Source organism: Malaya genurostris, chromosome 1 (genome assembly GCF_030247185.1).
Source record: "Malaya genurostris strain Urasoe2022 chromosome 1, Malgen_1.1, whole genome shotgun sequence".
Classification (NCBI taxonomy): domain Eukaryota; kingdom Metazoa; phylum Arthropoda; class Insecta; order Diptera; family Culicidae; genus Malaya; species Malaya genurostris.
This window is the reverse complement of record NC_080570.1, coordinates 131,836,632-131,857,702: the sequence shown is the minus strand read 5'-3', so window position 1 is coordinate 131,857,702 and position 21,071 is coordinate 131,836,632. Positions and strand designations below refer to the sequence as shown.

Here is a 21,071-nt window from a genome sequence, read left to right as displayed (position 1 = left end):
AGAGATGCTAAGCATTTAGAAGAAAAAAAAAGATCGATATCTTATGAGTTTTTAAAAATTTGATTTGGTTATTTGCTCATCAACGTGAGCAAGCGACTTCTAATCTTTTATCCTTCACGACGTTTGTGACGAATGCTATGTCCTGCGGTTTACAAACTGACGTTATCTACACATACCTTTCTAAGTCGCTAAGTTGAGCAGATTGGGCTTTGATTCTAACATGATTTTGATTTTCTTAATAACTCAATAATCACAGATTAGCAATCAAGATAAATGTATAATGTATCCAAAAAGTTTATTGCTTCACAAGGCAACCATCTTGGACCGCTGATCTTCCTCCTGTACTTCAACGATGTGAATCGTTCTTTGTAATGTCCACGCTTATTCTCTACTGATTCTGAGCTATTCCAACTATTTTCGCAAATAGTTCGAAGAAACGAGGATGTCGTTTTATCATTATCACGTTCGCACGCAGAAAGTTTCTTTAAGATACAACTAATGCCTAAACCTACTACTCCATATTGCTCACTCAGTCGTACAACGCTCGAGTACTGCTCTACGATATGTAACCCATATTACTTTAATGGGAATAGAATCAGTACAGCGCAGATTCGTTCGATTCGCTTTTCGACAGCTTTCTTGGAATAACTCTTATCCGGAATTTTTATCTAGCAAACCGGGAAAAACCTGGAAAAAAACCGGGAAATTGAAATCGACAATGCACTTGCCACACTCTGGCCTAGTTCGCAATTGTAAAACAGAACGTTCTGAGGGAACGATTTTTTATACGCGAACACATTGAAAATCAATACCGCTCGTGCGAGGTGAACGGCACATAAAATAAACTCGTAGAATGTCCACCTGCTGATGTGCACAAACATCCTTCTCTAAGGCAATCGCGCCGAGTGCAAGTTGGTTCGATACATGAACATCTCAAACCGAGCCGTTGACTATTGCTCATATAGAGTCTATGGAATTAAAAAATATATTTGTTCTATCTGTATTTGTGTGCAATCTTTCCCAATACTTCGTTTTGATAGAACATGTCGTTTTCGTGACAATGTTTTTAGTTTCGTTTTTGTTGACAGTATCTTTAAAAGGGTGAACGAGCCACTTTATTTGTTTAGAGTACATTGGAATACTTTTCTTACCGTTCACGTGAACCATATGTCTATTGTAAATGAATAAGGAAATTGCTGAAGGTAAACCATATTTTTTAACAATTACAACATAAAAGGATTACAACCACGAAATAGCAAAAAAAAAAATGGAAACATTGACCACCTACCTGTGTGCACCCGACAGTGATCCTTCATGTGGTGCCTCAGTTTGAACGCCTTACCGCAGAACTCACACTTGAACGGCCGGTCTCCGGTGTGCACCGGCAGATGAGTGATGAGCGAAGACACATCGGGGAAACTTTTACCACAGAACTTACACAGCACCACGTTGCCTTGATCGGCGGCGGCCGCATTTCCGGAGGCAACCGCAGCGGCCTGCGCTGCGACGGCGGCTGCGAATTCGAGCTCCATCGGGGAGGCACCGTCCGGTGGTTCCAGCAGCTGATCCAGTGGTGGCCCCGTCCGGAGCGGTGCGAAGTGTTGCGACTGAGACGGAGACTGCACCAACGAAGCAGCCGCCGCAGCCGCTGCCGCCTGCTGATGTTGCGCCTGTTGGGTTAGTTCGTGATGTTGCTGCTGGAGAATGGCCAGATGTGACGGGTGTATCAGGTGGGCTGTTTCGCGGTATTTCAGTGTTTCCAGCGAATGTGACAGTATGTGCCGGGTCAGTTTACTCTGGTGTGGAAACGTGGCCCCACAGTACGGACAGATTGGGTAGATCGAACTAGGACCACCGCCGGGCACCTGATCCGGTCCACTGGCACAGCCACCACCACCGCCACCACTACCGAGCCCCAGCGGTGGCCCACCGAGAACACTCGGACAAAGGCCACCGACAACGACACTACCGCTGGCGGCGTGCGGTTCTGATGCTTCCTGCAAACCAAACAAAAATCGGACATCAACTTCTTTTGCTATTTGGTTCGAGTGTTTTTTTTTCTGATTTTGTATTTACGATAAAGCGCTAACGACTTTCTTATTGGAAACGAAACGAAAAGTAATCAAGGAAAACAAAAACCGCAAGGTAGGTAATCATTGTGCGTTATTGGTGGAAGGAAGTTCAGTACTATAACGAACAGATCCTAGAGCGGAAGGCAAAGAAGTAAGGTGCACGTGACTGCTTTCGGTCACGTATCCTAGAAATCTCTCTATCGAAAGTTCATTCGCGACATTCGATGACTGCTGTGAATTTTGGCCATCTGTTTTTGTTTCGAGTTGTTTATTTCGAAATTGCCGAACATTATGCTATTTTCGTTTTCTGACAACTAAGAGTGACATTTGACGCTTCGCTTGGTTGGTAACGGAACACGTTTCTGATTCATAATTCTCTGCATTTTTTTTTGGCTATCGAACCGTCCACCGTTTTCCCCACCTCTGGGTTCGATCTTCGGCAGCTTTTTTTTTTTCGAATGTAATGCCTCCGCTTTTCGCGAGGAAGAATGTGTGTATTGAAAATTAAGAAATAACTTGAACTTTACATTTTTTTTCTTCGGTAGCGAGAGAGAGAGATAGAGTGAAAGACGGAGAGAGAAAAAAGGAAAACAAATTGATAAAATTGAAAAAAAAATTGTCGAAATTAAGAACAAAAGGAAGGGACCTAGAAGAAAAAAAGGACAAAAGGACAAACAACGAAAGTTTTGGTTGCGGTAGACGCATGTTTTTTAGCGGTCTAGCATGTTCGTTCTTAACTTTATTGATCTGACTATCTAGAGTTTGTGCTGTAGTATTAAGTAACCAAAATTTGTTCAAGAAGTTGAAATTCGATTTTTGTCTGGTTGTAATTCGCATATCTTTTTGCTTATTTAAAATTTTCAGAAGCGCAAGCGCAACGGTATTTTTGTTAGGCGCATTTTTTTATTTTATTGGTTTGACTGAATGACTGATTGATAACCGATTGTTGTGTTCTTCTTTTTTTTGTTTTGTTTTTTGTTTCAGGACAAAAGGAGTTCGGTTTCGGGATGGGCTGGCGGGGACACGGATGACACGGAAACGAGAGGGAGAAAGAAAATTTCCTTCATATCTGGGATGGGTGTTTGTCCGATTCGTTTTTTTTTGACGGGGGACCGAGGGCTGCTATTTTGTTTTTTCGACAAAAAATCCAATTGTTCCCATTTACTGAGAGATGTTTCTTTGCGTTTGTTTTTTTTCTGCTTAGGTATATACACAAAAATTTCATATGAAAACTTGATATATGAGAGAAAAACATTTGATAATAAATAGAAAAAATGCACTCGATGGTAGAACGAAAAAACTGAAATAATAAAATTTTGATTGCATTTGGAATGACTTTTGTTTTATTTGACAATTGAGTAAAGAAACAAAACGTACTTTTTGCAGTTGTAATAAAATATGTTTAGCACAGCCATGTTCAAAAAACGGAGATCAACTTCTTGACAGTTAAAAAAATAAACGAATACTGGAATTTTTGTTCCGAAATCTTGATACTATTTGCTTTGCCGAAAGGGTTTGAGAACAAACTAAAGTTTATACTTTTTTTTGGGAGAAACTAGTAAACTGATTAATGAAGTAAGAACATAAATTTACATGTTTAGATCTGTAAAAACACACAAATACGTAAAAAATACTATATACACATTTAACACATCGAAAATTCAATATATTTACACACACACATTGAGGTACACAGTAACAGAAAAGGTTTCGTAGGTCATCAGTAAATGTCGCAAAGGCGGTTGCAACGGGAATTTGATTTCGTAGCACCGTGTTTTCGTTTTCTCACTGAACTCAACCAAGTTAGGCGTCAAGCGTCATCATTCAGTTTTGCTTAGCCCTGCAAGGGGGATGGATCTTTCACGTTCGTTGCTATTTCGTTACGTAAGTATCAGAATTCAGAATGGCTGACGCAGTTCGCAGTAATAATTTACATCTACACAATAATCACAAACAAAGAATGAACAAACATAACAGCAGCTATTATTACACAACTACTAAACATTGAATAGTAGGAGGATTTCGTCCGGAAGGCCACTGAACACACCGCTCCCCAGACTTGGAAATTGTTTTCAGTAGTAGCCTTTCGGGTCGAACAAGCAACAGGACAAAAAAAAAGAATCATGGAAATCGCAGTAATAAGCAAAGGAATAAAAGGTGGAAACATTTTTTTTACTGTTCGTCTCGGCAGGCACTCGTGGCTTCCAGGAATTCAAAGTGCGTGCGCTATCGGTTTCGCGGCACCAACACACACAAACACACACACACACAAGCCGTAGATGGATAAGAGGAATTGCATTGCGTTGGTTGCAGTTTGCTGTTGTTTTGTTGTTTTGCAGGGGAATTCTCGGAATAGAACTTGTTACTATATATTTATGGCAAGCATGCAATTGTTTGGAGCCGTCATGGTTCATTTGTATATGCTTAGGGTTCGGTTGGACTGTTTTAAGTTATGAATTTCGATGAAGAAATATTTGTTTAAACTGAAATAGATTCATTTTACAGAGAATGGAAACGCTTGCTTTATTTCGTAGTTCTCCTCTACCAATAGCAAAGTCTTCACGCGACATGTGTCATGTGTCGAACAACTAGCAAAATAGGTCAGGAGTGAACTCGAGTAGATCGAAAGAAAGTATTCAGTATTTTGTCTCCCTCACGTGAATGAAATTTGTAGCAGTATTGAGGTATCTAATTAGCATTATAAGAGCAATACACCAATACAACATTATAAGAGCATACAAGTTCTGATAAGCGTTTTACTCACCCTAAGACTATGTCGAAATCTTAGGCCATTTACTTCAAATCGCTTAGTAAGCATTCAAAATTCTTTTAGTTGATTGATTTCTAACAGAGGAGCTTTCAGAATGCTGATGTACAGCTAAAACAATGTTATAACATATACCAAAAAAAAAAGACTAGTTTACTATCCAAAATCAGTATTTATTGAAAGTCTGGATTAGACTGTTCATAAGCAGAGTGACGACAGCTGTTTGTTTTGAAGACACATTATTGACAGTTTCAAATCAAATGAGCAACAAATAAATTTTCAAATACAATATAAAGCTTACATTAAAAATAAAATCTATCTACTATTTGATTTCTTTCTACTTAAATTTGGGTTGTTTTGACTCTATTCTTTCATTCACTCTCTCCATTGTTGTCAAAACACAATGAGCATTGTGTCAAAACTACCCAACAGCGAGAGTTTCGTTCAATAAGCTTAAATTAATTAACCCGTATTCAACCCGAAATTGTGTGAATGTAACTCAACTGTGGAGTAAATATAAGCCTTATCGAAACTACTTAGAGCTACTTTACCTAAAACTAGGTTACTGAGCGGAGTCCCGAAATTAAGTGGAAAAAAACTCAAAAATAGGTAGTTTTGCGGTCTCGTGTATGAAACTGCCAACATTTTGGATTAGATGTTTTGAGTTGATGCCAGACTTCCGGTGGAGCTCTCAACGTGTAAGCACATCAATTCGCGAATAGTGCGTTAGAAATTCGAGTAATTCGCGAGAATGAAAGAACGTTTTTCGTGCTAAAGTGGCTCGGCGGTGTGACGCCGCAAAATTCCATCGGTAGTCAAAAATCAAATCAAACAAAGAAAGAAGAATTGATGCCAAAATTACAGATGAGATGTTGTCACTCTACTTACAGGCACTCAGTCTTGTCTAGATGATTTCTATTGTTCATTGAGGTTAGGAATTTTATGGTCTATCAATTATGCGTCAATATAATAAAATGTTGAGTTTTACCTTTTTTATAAATATAAAAAATATTCGCTAGAATTCGCTCGAAGTTTAGAAAAATTTTCACAGGCCCGAGCAAATGCCCGTGTGTATGTGTGTTGTCAACAAAGAGGTCGAGATCTCAGAGATGACTGGACCGATTTTGATCAAACTAGTCGCAAATTAAAGGTCTCCCCATCACCCAGAACGCTATTGAATGGTTTTGAGATCGGATGTTTACTTTCTGAGTTATACGCAGTTTTATGTCGAAGTTTTCAGTTTTTTGACAATATCCTTCACAATTGTCTTTGAAAACAGAAAACGTTTTTAGACTTAGATTCCGCAAGGTAATAGCTATCCAACAAGCCATAGATTGTTAAAATTCATCCCTTTTAACAGAGATATCGATATTTTTGTGTAAGCGACTTTTCGCCTTATTCCAATAGTAGGATGTTTCGGAGCAAAGTGAAAAGCGAGATTTTCAATACTGTTTTATGCAATTGTTTCTTAGAACCCAAAAATCTTTGCACACCACCATTTTTCATGACGTTTCAATTTTATCACAGTTCATTTTTGGCAACATAATCGTTCTAACATGACATATGTATTAGAAAGATGGCAGTATTTTCAAATTCAAAACAATTTCATATTTATATTTATTTATACTGCTTGCAGCTATAATTGCTGGAAGGACACAACTTCGTACTTCCTTCTACCATTCGAAGAAGTTCGTCGAGATAAACAAATTTGTGTGTGAAAAATAATTTCATTCATTTTTCTCGGCGATGGCTTAACTGATTTCTACAAACTTAGACTCATATGAACAGTTCTATGCTCCTATATAATGTTTCTGAATTTCATTTGAATCCGCCTTCTGGTTCCGGAATTACAGGATGATATATGTAATAAAATTAAAATAAGATCACTCATTTTGCTAGTAGATGGCTGAACCGGTTTCGTCCATCTACCATTCAAATAAAAGGTCTTAAGGTCCCATAAAAACTGCTTGTTTTTTAATCAGATCCGACCTTCGGTTCAGGAGATTTGGTCTTCCGCAAAGTTGGTGAATTTTATCCGATTCTGACTTCCAATTTTGAAATTACAGGGTGATGAGTTTTGAAAAATCAAACCGTCAAAGAAGATGACAGTACCTAAAAATTTTCAAAGGTTGGCTCAAAACTATTTCAATTTATTCGTCATACTAATTCATGGACATACGAAATATTTTTGGTTATGCTTATAATTATAATGACAAAAACTTTAAAGAGGAACTCAATAAAGTGAGTAAATACTGTGATTTCAATCCAAATTTCATCAAAAATATTTGATTACTTCAAAAGAAAAAAATAATCTCAGTTTTGCGAGGACAATGTAACTCGACGAACTTCTTCGAATGGTATTCTAGAATGTTAGTTTTGCCTTCCTCACATAGATATTTATAATCACTGTGAAAATCGAGTTTTCAACTGAGGCTCGGTGGGCCGAATGTCATATACCATTCGATTCTGCTCGACGAACTGAGTAAATGTGAGAGTGTGTGTGATTGTGCAGATGTGTGTGAAAAATATTGTTACTCAATTTTCTCGAAGATGATTGAACTGATTTTCACAAACTTAGATTCAAATGAAAGGTCTTATAGTCCTATACAAAGTTTCTGAGTTTCCTTTAGATCTGACTTCCAGTTGACGGAATGACGAAATGATTTTTACCGTCTCATATTCAACTGAGAGTTTTACAGATACTATAATAATAACCCGATTTTGATTCAGATCCTACTTCCGGTTCCGGAGATAGGGTGTAGAAAAAGTTACGGGAAATGTATTGCGTCAAGTGCAGAGACCATTTTGGCTTCGATTAAACTTTTTTATTTGTTCACTTACATGATAAATTACATCTTAATTTACGATATAACTTCGTGTAAAATTATCAATTTGTGAGCAAATACTACCCTTATCATTTATTCTATATGCAAGGATCAGTATTATTCAAAGTTTTATCGATTGAAACAATTATAAATTCAATGATGATAATTGTGACCCAAGGCACCCGCCAATGCCGGAGTTCGGAATTGTCGGAAAATGTCTAGTAAAAAATGGCCCAAGGCTGCCAACTATCCTCTATTTCATTAAATACTTGCTACTCATCTCTAGTAGTTTCACAGACATCCTTCAAAGTTTACAGGATTTAAAATTTACGTAGTCTTCTTTGTCCCTAAAGTGCGTCATATTTTAAAGAGCACTTAAAGCCTGCAGAATTTTAATCACACAGATAAAAATATTTTGTGAATTTACATTCATTTTCATGCACATATTTGGAGCAGGCAATTGAATGGAAAGTTACATTACAAAACTAAGCAGTTTGTAAATATACAGTCTTGTTCAATGAAAAATTAAATGAATCTCAATGTAATTTTACACCAATCATGGTTTTAAATTAGATTTTCGTTTCAACTGATGTCTCTTTCATAGTACTATCGATTTACATGTCGTGCAAGTTTCATCTTTTCTTTCTGTGCAGTCCGAAGACTTCAGAACAATTCCAGAAGCGTGCAGCAGGTCATTAACCTTCGGCATACTTCGATTAAAGTTAAATTTTGCGCAATGGAGACTCCGATTCGACACAAGATAGATTTTTGTAAGGATTTTTTTGTGTCAGTGTATCTCGGAAACTGTTAATTTGGTGAAGACGATACGACCACTTTACAGTAATTTATTGAAAGATGGCTTTTTGGTCAAGAGTTGCTTTACAAAATATTTATTAGGCCTTAGGCTTTTAACTCAAAATCAATATTTTGTTAAGCAACACTTGACCAAAAAGTTATCTTTAAAAAAATAACTGTTAATTTTGACTGAAACTGCAATTCAATTGTGTCGCAGAAGAAGTTCTGCGAAATCGATTGAGCATATTAATAAAACGTATCTTTAAACATTTTAAAATAATTTAATTCTAAACACTTAAAATACACATTTGCTGTGGATTTGAAAAATAAAGAAATCGCAGAAATAAATCTATTTTTTTCCAACCTCAAGTTTTTAATGAAAAATAGTCGTTTTAGCAATAGAATGTATTTCTACAGATAAAAACGTGCTTTATCCACCTAGCATCGAGATGATACCTTTTTACCTTTTTTTATATATATAAAAAATAGGTATAGAATTCGCTCAAACTTTCGAAAAATTTTCCGAGGCCCGGAGGGCCGAATGTTATATACCAATCGATTCAGCTCGACGAACTGAGCAAATGTCTGTGTGTGTGTGTGTATGTGTGTGTGTCTGTATGTGTGTTGTCAACTAAGAGGTCGAGATCTCAGAGATGGCTGGACCGATTTTGATCAAACTAGTCGCAAATGAAAGGTCTCCCCGTCACCCAGAACGCTATTGAATGGTTTTGAGATCGGATGTTTACTTTTTGAGTTATACGAAGTTTTATGTCAAAATTTTCAGTTTTTTGACAGTATCTGTCACATTTGACCTTGAAAACAGAATATGTTTCGAGACTTAGATTTCGCTCGGAAATACCTATCCAACAAGCCATAGATTGTTAAAATCCGTCCATTTTTAACGGAGATATCGATATTTTTGTGTAAGCCTTATTCCAGTAGAAGCAATTTTGGGCGCTGTATGAAAAAGCAATGCTTGGGAGCAACATGAAACACGATTTTTTATACTGTTACATATAATTGTTCCTAAGTACCAAAAAGACTGTGTACAGCATCCTTTTTTATGACAATTTGCCTCGGACCAATTTTAGCACGGTTCATTTTTGGCAACATAATCTTTCGAATATGGCATATGTAAACCAGATGATACCAGCATTATCGAGTTGGAAGTAATTCCATAATTATATTGATTTAAACTATTTACAGCAATAAATGCTGGAAGAACATGACTTCCATATACCATACGACTCAGTTCGTCGAGATCAGCAAATGCGTGTGTGACAAATAATTTCACTCAATTTTCTCGGAGATGGTTAAACCGTTTTCTACAAACTCAGATTCATATGAAAAGTCGTATACTCCCAAACAAGGTTCCTGAATTACGTTTGGATCCGACTTCTGATTGCAGAACCACAGGATGATATGTTAAACGAAATTAAAATAATGCAATTAATTTTTCTCGTAGATGGCTGAACCGATCTAAGATTCAAATGAAATCTAAGAATCATCTATGATTCAAATGAGAGGTCTTAAAATCCTATAAAACCTCTTACTTTTTAGTCAGATCCGACTTCTGGTTTAGAAAATGCAGGGTGTTCAGTTTGAGCGGTATTCGTTTTTGGATTCGGAATGTACCCCCAAATTTTAATTCGCACTACAATTTCTCAAAGATGTCTACACACTCCTCAGATGAATTTAACTGATTTCGGCTACACCGATTTTAGAATTCCGGTTCCAGTATCGAATCGATTCTCAAAGCTTAATCATTTTCTCAAAAAAGCCCAAATCGAACTTCAAAAACAAAAATTACAGGACTTCAGGTCCCATACAAAAATGGTGAATTTTATCCGATTCTGGAATTACAGATGATGAGTTTATAAATTTCATGTAAATTGTTTGGCGTAATAATTTATGGCCATTCGAATCATTTTGGGCTATGCTAATTCCTGAATACCGGCTCTGGAAGTACCATAAATAATGACGAAAAACTCTAAATTCGATATGTTTTGCAGTTTCGGCATTACAGGGTAATGAGTGATTAAAATCTCAATTTACCGCTTAAAATGACGATAATTAAAATAATGTCATGAGAACTACAACACCGAGGAATATTCATGCAAAAAACACATGCGGATTGATAAAAAAAGGTATCATCTCACTGCTAGGTGGATTAATCACGTTTTTTTTATCAATCCGCATGTGTTTTTTTCATGAATATTCTTCGGTTTTCATGACATTATTTTAATGGCCGTCGTTTTAAGCTGCAATTTGACATTTTAATCACTCATTACTCTATCTAAAAAGGTTACAATCGATTAAACTTTTCATGACATGTCGAAGTGAGTTCCACTTTAGAATTTACGGTAATTTAAGGTACTTCCAGAGCCGGTATTCAGGAACCAGCATAAACCAAACCGATTCGTATGGCCATATGACGAATAAATTGCAATAGTTTTGAGTCCAACTTTCAAGCTTTTCGGGATTATCATCTTCTATATCGGTTTGAATTTTAAAAATTCATCCTCCTGTAATTCCAAAATCGGAAGTCAGCATTGAATAAAATTAATTAATTTTGTGTGGACTATAAGTTTATTTTAATTTGAATTTTTTTCTGAAATTCGATTTGGCTTTATTTGAGAAAACGATTGAGCTTTGAGAAACGATTCGATACTGGAGCCGGAATTCGAAAATCGGTGTAGCCGAAGTCAGACAAATTCACCAGATTAGTTTACATTTGCTTCAATATGTTTAAAAATCAGTATAGACATCTTTGAGAAATCGTAGTACGAGTTAAATTGTTGGGTGCCTTCCGAATCGAAAACTGAATACCACTAAAATTGAAATAAGTTTATTTGGATGTCGACTATTCAAATCAGCAAATCTTAGATGATTCTTAGATATCATTTGAATCTTAGATCGGTTCAGCCATCTACGAGGAAAATAAGTTACACAATTTTAATTTCGTTTCACATATCATCCTGTAGTTCCGGAACCAGAAGTCGGATCCAAACATAATTCAGGAACCTTGTTTAGGAGCATACGAATTTTCATATGAATCTGAGTTTGTAGAAAACGGTTGAGTCATCTTCGAAAATAAGGTAAAAAATTGAGTGAAATTATTTGTCACATACGCATTTGCTGATCTCGACGAACTGATTCAAATGGTATATGGGTGTTTTGTTCTTCCAGCATTTATTGCTGTAAGCAGTTTAAATCAATATAATTATGAAATTGTTCAGAATTCGGAAGTACTGCCATCTTTCCAATATGTCATATTCGAACGATTATGTTGCCAAAAACGAACAGTGCTAAAATTGGTCCGAGGCAAAATGTCATGAAAAATAATGCTGTTCACAGTCTTTTTGGTACTTAGAAACTATTGTATGTAACAGTATAAAAAATCGTGTTTTACGTTGCTCCCAAGCCTTTCTTTGCCATACAGCGCTCAGAACTTCTACTGCTGGAATATGGGGGAAAAGTCGCTTACACAAAAAATTCGATATCTCCGTTAAATATGGACGGATTTTAACAATCTATGGCTTGTTGGATAGCTATTACCGTGCGGAATCTAAGTCTGAAAACATATTCTGTTTTCAAGGTCAATTGTGACAGATACTGTCAAAAAACTGAAAATTTTGACATAAAACTTCGTATAACTCAAAAAGTAAACATCCGATCTCAAAACCATTCAATAGCGTTCTGGGTGACGGGGAGACCTTTCATTTGCGACTAGTTTGATCAAAATCGGTCCAGCCATCTCTGAGATTTCGACCTCTTAGTTGACAACACACATACAGACACACACACATACACACACACATACACACACACAGACATTTGCTCAGTTCGTCGAGCTGAATCGATTGGTATATGACATTCGGCCCTCCGGGCCTCGGAAAATTTTTCGAAAGTTTGAGCGAATTCTATACCTATTTTTTTATATATATAAGAAAGGTAAAAAGTAATAATGGTAGAAGGAGCCGTTTTCGAGATATTTAGATCGGTTTCATAATCTTCGTACGTTTCTTGGGTGTCGTGATTTCTTGTGTGTACTTGGCAACTGAGCACATTCATCGCAAGTTCATCACATCTGAAACCTGAACTTGGTTCTGGATTGAAGTTTGCCAATATTGTGACAGTTGAATGCAATTTTTTCGCACATACATGTAACGACAGTCTGTATATCGAGCATGGAATCGAATAGTGAGTGCGACTCTAGTCTTCGGTTCTCGGTTGAAAGTTCGAGCTTTGAAGCGATTACAGTATCCTTATTCTTATTATTAGTGTTTTATGTAGTTGTTTCTATAGGAAAAATATTCAAATGTGTGCAAAATCATACCCAAGGATGTAATTGGTTGAATCCGAAGACTAAAGGTTTGGATAGGATTGGTAAGTAATAGAAATTGGATGCAAACTGGAACATTGGTAAGATACGAATATGTTCATTATTTATACAAAACTAAAAAACATAATCTAAATACGCGTCGATTGCTTGCTATTGCGAAAGTCTTTCTCTAAAGTTTAAATCCAATTGATGCAAACATTGCATTGAGGCGGGGCTAGTCGATAGAAGGATGACCTCGGAACATGACTTGCTCTGTATATGAAATAAAATGAAAATAATGACAATAAAAAACAAAAGGATCATCAGGACTTGTATTGTGAATACTCAAATGAACTAAGCAAAAAAAAGCATCCGCTGTGAACACTTTGCTTTACATTCAAGAATGAGAGACCTATATTAGAGAGAAACTGAATGGGTGAGAGTATATGCTACTGAGCCTGCCAGTTTCGTTGCTTAATAAATTGCCAGTGCTCTTAGTCTCAGTTAACACATGAACTGATCAATCCATGGCAATGCAATAATATTCGTTGCTTCAATTTGCACGCCCTGATTAGCATCTGATGATTTATTTTCATAACCTCCATAGTTCTTTTTAGTTCTTTTCTGCAAGGCATTTTTAGAAAACAAATTTGAGAACAGGATATTTTTGACGATGCTATTAATGTATTCTTTGTTTTTGGTGGTGACATTTTTTGTTTTTTACTGTTCTTTCTGACGTTTTTGATGAGTTAAAACTCTGTATTTATTTTTTGAAGTGCAAAATACAGTACATTCCAATGGGAAAATACAGTACAAATTGAAATACAGTAAATTTGAGAGTAAAAACAGTACGCCGTATTTGGGTCGAAATTAAAGTATAATACTGTAAAATACAGTACGGATACGAGCGTTAGGTATAACTGAAGCAAGTTTCTATGGCCTTTGCCTAACAAGTCATATTTACTCGAACAATTTGAAATATTTTCAACATCTTGTGAATCTTTATTTTCAGGACACTCTACCATCTATGGACAATATTTTATCTAAATTATATTTTATGAAAATCGGTTCCCCATCTCTTAGAAATCGAATTCCCCCGCCCAGATAACCGATTTTGTCAAAACCGATTTGTGTTGCTATCAACTAAGAAAACTAAGAAACAAATTGGAATTGGAACATGTTTTTTTTGTATTTTACGTCACGTTTTTGACTCGGCATCATTAATAAGACGAAGACGAAACATGAAAGTGAAAATAAGAGTCGGTTTCTCGTAGCCAGAGATGCCAGATGAAAATTTCAAATATATTCAGACAGGGTTGCAAAAGTCTGTAGATCCGAAAAATATCCGCGGGCTTTCATTTATCTATAAAGTATAAAACACAAAAAACAGTGCACCAATTCCAAAGCAAATTCTGCAACGGAAAAAAAAATCTGCAGCTCTTTATAAGAAATCTACAGATTTGCAGACAAACCAGAAGACCTGACATCTGCTTCTAACCAGTCTTCGCAAATAAACACCGATGTTCTGTTCGCATACCGAACTCTCAAAATATGTTCAAACCGAAATTCATACGGTTGTATACGAACGCGTTTCCAATGTTCGCTGGTACATTCAAACGCCATGTACGTACATGGTGTAAGGACTCAATGTTCACCTACTGCTGGAACAATGATTTCAGACTATCAAAATGTCCATTCGGAAGTTATTGATAGACAAGTATATCAGCAATATCTACAAATAAGTTTTCAAACGTCCGCAACTAGATAGAGTTTTTAATAATACCGTCAAGGACTGTTCGAACATTTTTCAAACACTCGTTTTTCGTATCCAATTTGAGTAAAACTCCTTTGGTCGATTCGGTTTGACTTTGTACTTGAAGACTAGCGCTCTTTTACGCTGTTTCTTTTCAAACAGGGTCGTTGAAGCATGAAGCATGCAGTATAAATGGTCTTTCACTAAATAAATACTACAGCTTCTGTCAAAACTAAAACTTAATTTCATAATCATCTAATAACTAGCATTTGAACTTTTTAACTGTCCCGACGACCAACCAAAATCATTCAAGAAAGCTCTTTCATTTGCACTCCGTTCTGTTCCGACGATATGGCAGGGTACCAGAAAAAGCCTTTCGTGACGTGATTCGGTTCCATTGTTCGCAGGTGACATCTATACAACACGAGAAGTAGGTATTGCCCTTATTCCAAAACTCTCTCTCTCACACACACAAACATTATTCTACGGCCGTCATCCTTGCCAGAGAGTTCTCCATTGGTCCTGGGGGTGGGTGGTAGTGGGTATCGATCCGTCTGGGGTGGTGCAGCATACGAATTTATAATACTAGGGCACACTCACAACTTAGGATTCGTGTTGTTTTTTTCGGTCGTCGGTCCCGTCAACCGCTTGGGGTAGGTTAGGAATTGTCGCGTCGCTGTATGTTAGGTAGGTCGGTAGGTGGGTGGGGTTATATGGGATCATGGTTACGAGGCAGCAGTCAGTCGGACTGAAATGGAACACGTTTATAATTCATAGTTCCAAATCTTGTCGCTTCCACTGGTGATTGCGTTATCAATGTGTGAGTGTGTGTGTGTTCCACTGTAACCACGTGCAATTCGAGTGGATTCGGCTGCATTAAGAGGATTAATTATTAAGCGCTCGTCAATTTCGTCGTAGGCTTTGTTTCCATTGCTTGTTTTTGCTAAGGAATCAATTAGGCTAACTGATTGTCAATGGCAGTGGAATGTGTTGTACGATGTGAAGCCAGTGCGTTTTACACAGTGCCACGAGTGAATTATTAAACTGATCATTTCGACATGACGTTCCTTTCGTGAATCGCTGCATTCTATAATTGAATTCCTTTCTCCACTCTCTGTCGTCAGTGGAAACTGCGAGTGCAATGTTTGCTTTGACGAAATTGGCAAAAATGTGAGCTAGTTTTGGTTGTTTGTAAGGCAGACACGCGTTTTGGTCGGTCCTGCTGTCTGCTGCTGTTTGCTAATTTAATATTTGGCATGGCTGATGAAAATTCCTGCATCTGTCTAGAAATTTTCTACGCGAATCTAATTAAAACACTCGCTACCGTCATGTGTCACACGTAGTCAAGTTACACTTATATATCAAGTCAATAGCCGCGTGGAGCGTAATTTGACGAAATGTAAGGTCATAACCAATTTTAGTTTTCATCATGCCGCGCACCGATTTTGGAAATTTCATTATACAATTTTCGAGCACGGCTTGTAGCTCTTTCCGCGTCATGAAACTTGCGAGGATTTAAACATTTTTGAGAACGGATTTAGAATCTGCTTGAAAATTATATTAAATATAATATTAAAATTTTGTTGAACATAGTTCTTGTATTACTTCTTAGAGCCAAAGCAAAGATAGGGAGCTAAAGCAATTCGTTGATTGAAAGCTAAGTAATCGGCAAAATAATATTGAAACTCTACTAATCGGACTATTTCCAAGGGTTCGACGACCCCTCCCAAAGCCACTACGAGTTGTGGGGCTTGTCAAGGATGTGGTGAGGTTTGACAGTGGGCTCTGTTGAACTTCTATGAAAAGCTACATGTGTCCACAAGAAAGTCCTACCAAAGCGATCGTATACAGCTCAAAGCGCACAAGCCCAAACCCGAGAGGGTTGATTTGGCACTTTAGGACTGAAGCCAGTGAGGTTTTCAACGGCGATATACTGGCAACTAAAGAACGTTCAAAGACACGATAAGCAAGTGCTAGACTTGCAGTAGCGGTATTCTACTACTTCAATAAAGCGGGCGAAACCGACTTGATATGGTGAGTTAGCTAATGCTGCTCGGTCTTCCGTCCTTATTGCACATCGTCTTACCTTTAGTCATTTAGCTAGCAAGGAAGAAGATTCAGGTGCATCCTCCGTGATTTGCGCTGATCCGACTCGGAGCTTTTTAACTATCCCTCGCATCGCCTCAATGCTTGAAGAGACAACTACGGGAACGTCAAGACGAATACTTTCAACTGGTTCGTGAGAGTTTGATTAATACGGAGCTGAACCCATCTGTAAAGAGGTTTGAGGAGGTCTATATCCGTTACAAAGGGTGCGAGAGAGGGAAGAACAATGGTTGCTGACGAATAGAGTAACAACAATGTACTCGTCGAATCAGGCTTGACGCGATCATCGCTTTCACTATCGTAAAGAGCAACATCAGCTACGACCTCAAGCTGAACTTGCTGAAGCTACGGAAAGCCGTGAACGTGGCTAAGAGGGACGAGGATGCGCTAATAACCCGGGTGTAGGGAGGTGAAAGGACGGATGAGTGCTCCCAAACATAGCCTTTCTCTATCCAAAGTAGCCCGAGTCAGGCGACGATCGACTACGCACTCCGCCTAACAATGGAGAGGAACAAAGTGCATAGGAAGCGATCCAGGGATTCACTAGGTCATAAACGCGCTACCAAAAGGCGTGAGAGCTTGGTCGCTGACCATAGGGAGAAGGATTTGGCAAAGGTCTCAATCCAAAACGGGATAATCGGTCCCCGGACCCGAGTAATGGGACAGAACCCGAGCCTTGTGAGAAGGGCAAACCTGGTAAGGAGAAGCCCGATAAAATGAAGCTCGATAAGGAGAAACCCGACAAGGGGCAAGCGGCCCTGGCTCAAGGTGACCGGGAATAAAAAGAACGCGAGGGAAGGGCTAGAGCCGAAACCGACAAAGAGAAATATACCGATGTTTTAAAAGCTATGCGGTGTGAGCAAAGTTAGCCGGACTAGGTAAGGAGCTTTGTAGCATCCGAAGCACAAAAACTGGCGAGATACTTTTGGTGCTGAAGAAGAAAGAAAAAGCAGTCGGACGTGTCCTAGGTGATGGAGTCCAGGTCAGAGCCCAGCGAAATTAGGTGTCACTCCAGTGCAAACGGAAGGGAAAAATTACGACCGTAGAAGAGCTGCTCGTGGCCATCAAGGACCAAGGAGGCGTCTATGTCTCGCGGTAATCCAATCGCTTGAGGAAAGAACCGCAGGGCACTCAGAAAGTAACGTTCAAGCTACCGGCCACATATGTCATTAAGGTGTTCAAGATGGGAAGGCTGAACGTTAGATCTGGACACCGGGTCGCTTCCCTGAGCTGGAAGTAGTCGACACACGAGCTGAGGGTACAGCCATGGCGCAGGTGAACGGCGTGTACCTCGGCAGCTGCTATGCCCCACCGAGGTGGTCGGTCGAGAGTGATCTGGTGGCGCGGAAACCTGTAGTCGTAGCGGGTGACTTTAACGAGTATGGGGACCTGAACAGCTCAAGTAGCACCTTCCATCGGAATGGGTCGTGTTAATCATCGGCGTAACATTCTGTAGTCCCGGCTTTGTCGGTGATCTGAACTGGAGGGTAGATGACGGCTACGCTCATATAAATCACCTAGCTATTCACTGCAAGATTGCTAGTGGAGCTGAACGAGTAGGGCGGGGAATGTCTCGAACTTTGACCACGAAATATTCAGAACGGCGCTAGGACTCGAGGAACACACATAGCGAGCCTAAGAGGGGATGTGCTGGCGACAGTTTTAACACGAGAATGCGATACCATCACGCCGAGGAAAGGTCAACCGAGCGGCAACCGAAAACCGGTGTACTGGTGGAGCGAGAACATAGCAGACCTTCGCGCTGCTATCCTAAGAGCTAGGAGAAGGATGCAAAGAACTCGATTTGCGGAACCTTTAGATGGACGAGTGCGGCGAAGTTAAGGCTTGACGACCCCTCCCTAGCACACTGCGAGTTGTAGAGCTTGTCTAGGATGTGGTGAGGTTTCGTAGTTGAACCTCTATAAAAAGCTACATGTGTCCGCTAGAAAGTCCTACTCAAAGCGCACAAGCCCAAGCCCGGAAGTGCTGATTCGGCACGTTAGGACTGAATCCATAGAGGTCCTAACAGCGGTATACTGGCAACTAAGGACACGAGAAGGCAAGTGGAACATATGCTAGACTGACAGTAGGTATTATACTCTTTCAGTTATATGAAAGCGATTTGAAATGGTAAAAAGGGGTTTGAGGAGGTCTTCACCCATTACAAAAAGTGCGAGGAAAGAGGGAACAATGGTTGCTGATGAAACGAGTAACAGCAATGCGCTCGTCGAATCAATGGATCTATTCATAGCCTCGACGGAAGAAGTGGAGCGAGTTTCGAAGGAGCCCCGGTTCCAGATGGTAACCCGAACGCAGCCTTAAAGGTTGCGATAAGAGAAAACCGGACATATTCAGGGAGGCCGTGCAGAGACACATGTATTAACGCAAATTCCCGGATATCTGGAAGAGACAAAGATTGGTTTAACTACCGAAACCTAGGGAATCACCAGACAATCTGGCGGTGTATAGACCAATTTGGTTGATAGACACCACAGGGAAACTTCTGAAAAGAATTATCCACAACAGGCTGCCTTCATACGTTCAGAAGAGAAAAGGACTGTCCTGTGAGCAATTCGGGTGTCGAAAAGGAAGGTCGATGGCAGATGCTATCAAGTCGGTGATACAAACAGCAGAGGTGACCATGCAACGCAAACTGCGTGGTATTTGCTACTATACGGTGGTAACACTGGATGTAAAGAATGCCTTTAACAGCGCCAGCTGGGCGGTAATCGCAAACGCATCACTTCGGCTGGAGGTGCCGGAAGGATTGTACAGGATCTTCGAAAGCTACTTCCAGAATCGGGTATTGCTCTACGAAACAGAAAAGGGTACACGTAGCACTTCTGTCACGGCTGGAGCTCCTCAAGTTTCCATCTTGGGCCCATTACTGTGGAATGTTATGTACGATGGTTTCCGATAGGCAAAAAGAACAAAGAAACCAAAGAATAGTTTAATAAATATGAAGAGGCTAGTGCTGCTTCTGATTACCCTGCGAATCATTGATTTCGAACGTTCCGTGGTAGTCGAAATTTCACTAACGATAAAATGGTAGGCCCTCCAATGCCATTACCCTGAACATTGTCAAGAAGTGCACGAAATGAAGGCGCGCGAGCTAGTTTGTATTACAAGAATTGGTAACGAGCACAAGTGCCAATTTTTAGGCTAGATTCTGCAGATGTAAAGAAGATACCGCACACGCGGACTCCGGAGCAAAAAAGGAACGCAAGCGCACTTCGGAAGCGTGATTGGCCATGCTGATGTAGAATCGGCTGGCGGCGATTGGAAACTGTTGATGAAATCTGGATCTCCTGAAAAACGCTTGAGAATAGAATGAATACCTGGTAATGCGATAAAACAGGCATAGGGAGGCTCAATCCTAGGTAACCAATGAGCGGACCAGGACCGACTGGAAAAATGCTAGTATGCATTCTGAAAGCCGAGAACTGATTGATTTACAACAAATGAGTTTTCAAATTGCAGATATAAAGCTACAAGAATTATTGATTCTCATAAAAGGATATTTTACTGCCATTATTAGTGCTTACTGGTTATCTGGGTTGGGTCGGGAACATGTTGGTGTCAGTTTTCTGGGATAGTCATCAGATTTTCTGACTTGGAATGTCACCCAAACAAACCATTTTGAAGGACAGAGAAGTGAGCACCAAACAAAACCTCGGTCGTCAAAATTGTACAATTAGTCCAACAAACGAAGTTTTAGTGACTTAATGACGTTAAAGGCTTGATTTAAGGTGATTATCATAAATCGCTAAAATTTAAAGTAGCAAATGCTTGCAAAATTCTTATGTTTTTCGTACTGTGTGTAGTTTTAATTTAGTGTGTTGAGGAATTTCTAGTGTACAAGTAACCTTTTTGTCATCGCAGTAATTGGGTTAAAAACTAAAAAATTGCATGTTTGTTTTAAAAAAGAGACTAATAATATATCGACAGTGATGCGTAAATCAAAAACTTGTAATCTAAAACACTTTAAACTGTACTCAAGCTTCACTCCTGGTCGCATTAATCGGGTCATTTGTTCTGGTTTTCGGTTTCCGTGTAACGTTCGAGTGCCGCTTTGCTTACCAAAATGGTGTGAAAAACCTAATTTCCATATTCCACATAAGCAACAATCACATGCAACATTTATTTTACATCCTTTATGCATACGAAAATACTGTACATGTCAAACAAACGAACGAATGTTTTGAATCCATCTAAAAGCGCAGCATATATTCGTAGTGGTAGTAGATATCCGTTTGCTGTTCCGGTTCCGGCGACACAACAAAACAACCAAACCGATACCGAACAACAGTAGTTGAGCACGAGATAAGGAAAATCTTTTCAGTCGGTGTGTGAGGATCAGGACTGTGACGAAAAAAAAACGACCCTCAGGCGGTCTCTTCAAGGAGTAATTACGAATGTTATGCAGTGA

General features: G+C 39.0%; 1 protein-coding gene across 19 annotated transcripts in view; it reads right to left on the bottom strand.

Moving 5' to 3' along the window:
* Positions 1-21,071, bottom strand: part of LOC131425800 (protein tramtrack, beta isoform) — a 522,944-nt gene that overhangs the window by 53,110 nt on the left and 448,763 nt on the right. The window contains exon 8 of one of the 19 annotated variants that reach the window (XM_058587984.1): positions 1,289-1,997. The exons of the other annotated variants lie outside the window; for them this stretch is intronic. Coding sequence (XP_058443967.1) covers positions 1,289-1,997 — 709 coding nt within the window. The remainder of the gene's footprint in view (positions 1-1,288; positions 1,998-21,071) is intronic. 19 annotated transcript variants of the gene reach the window in all.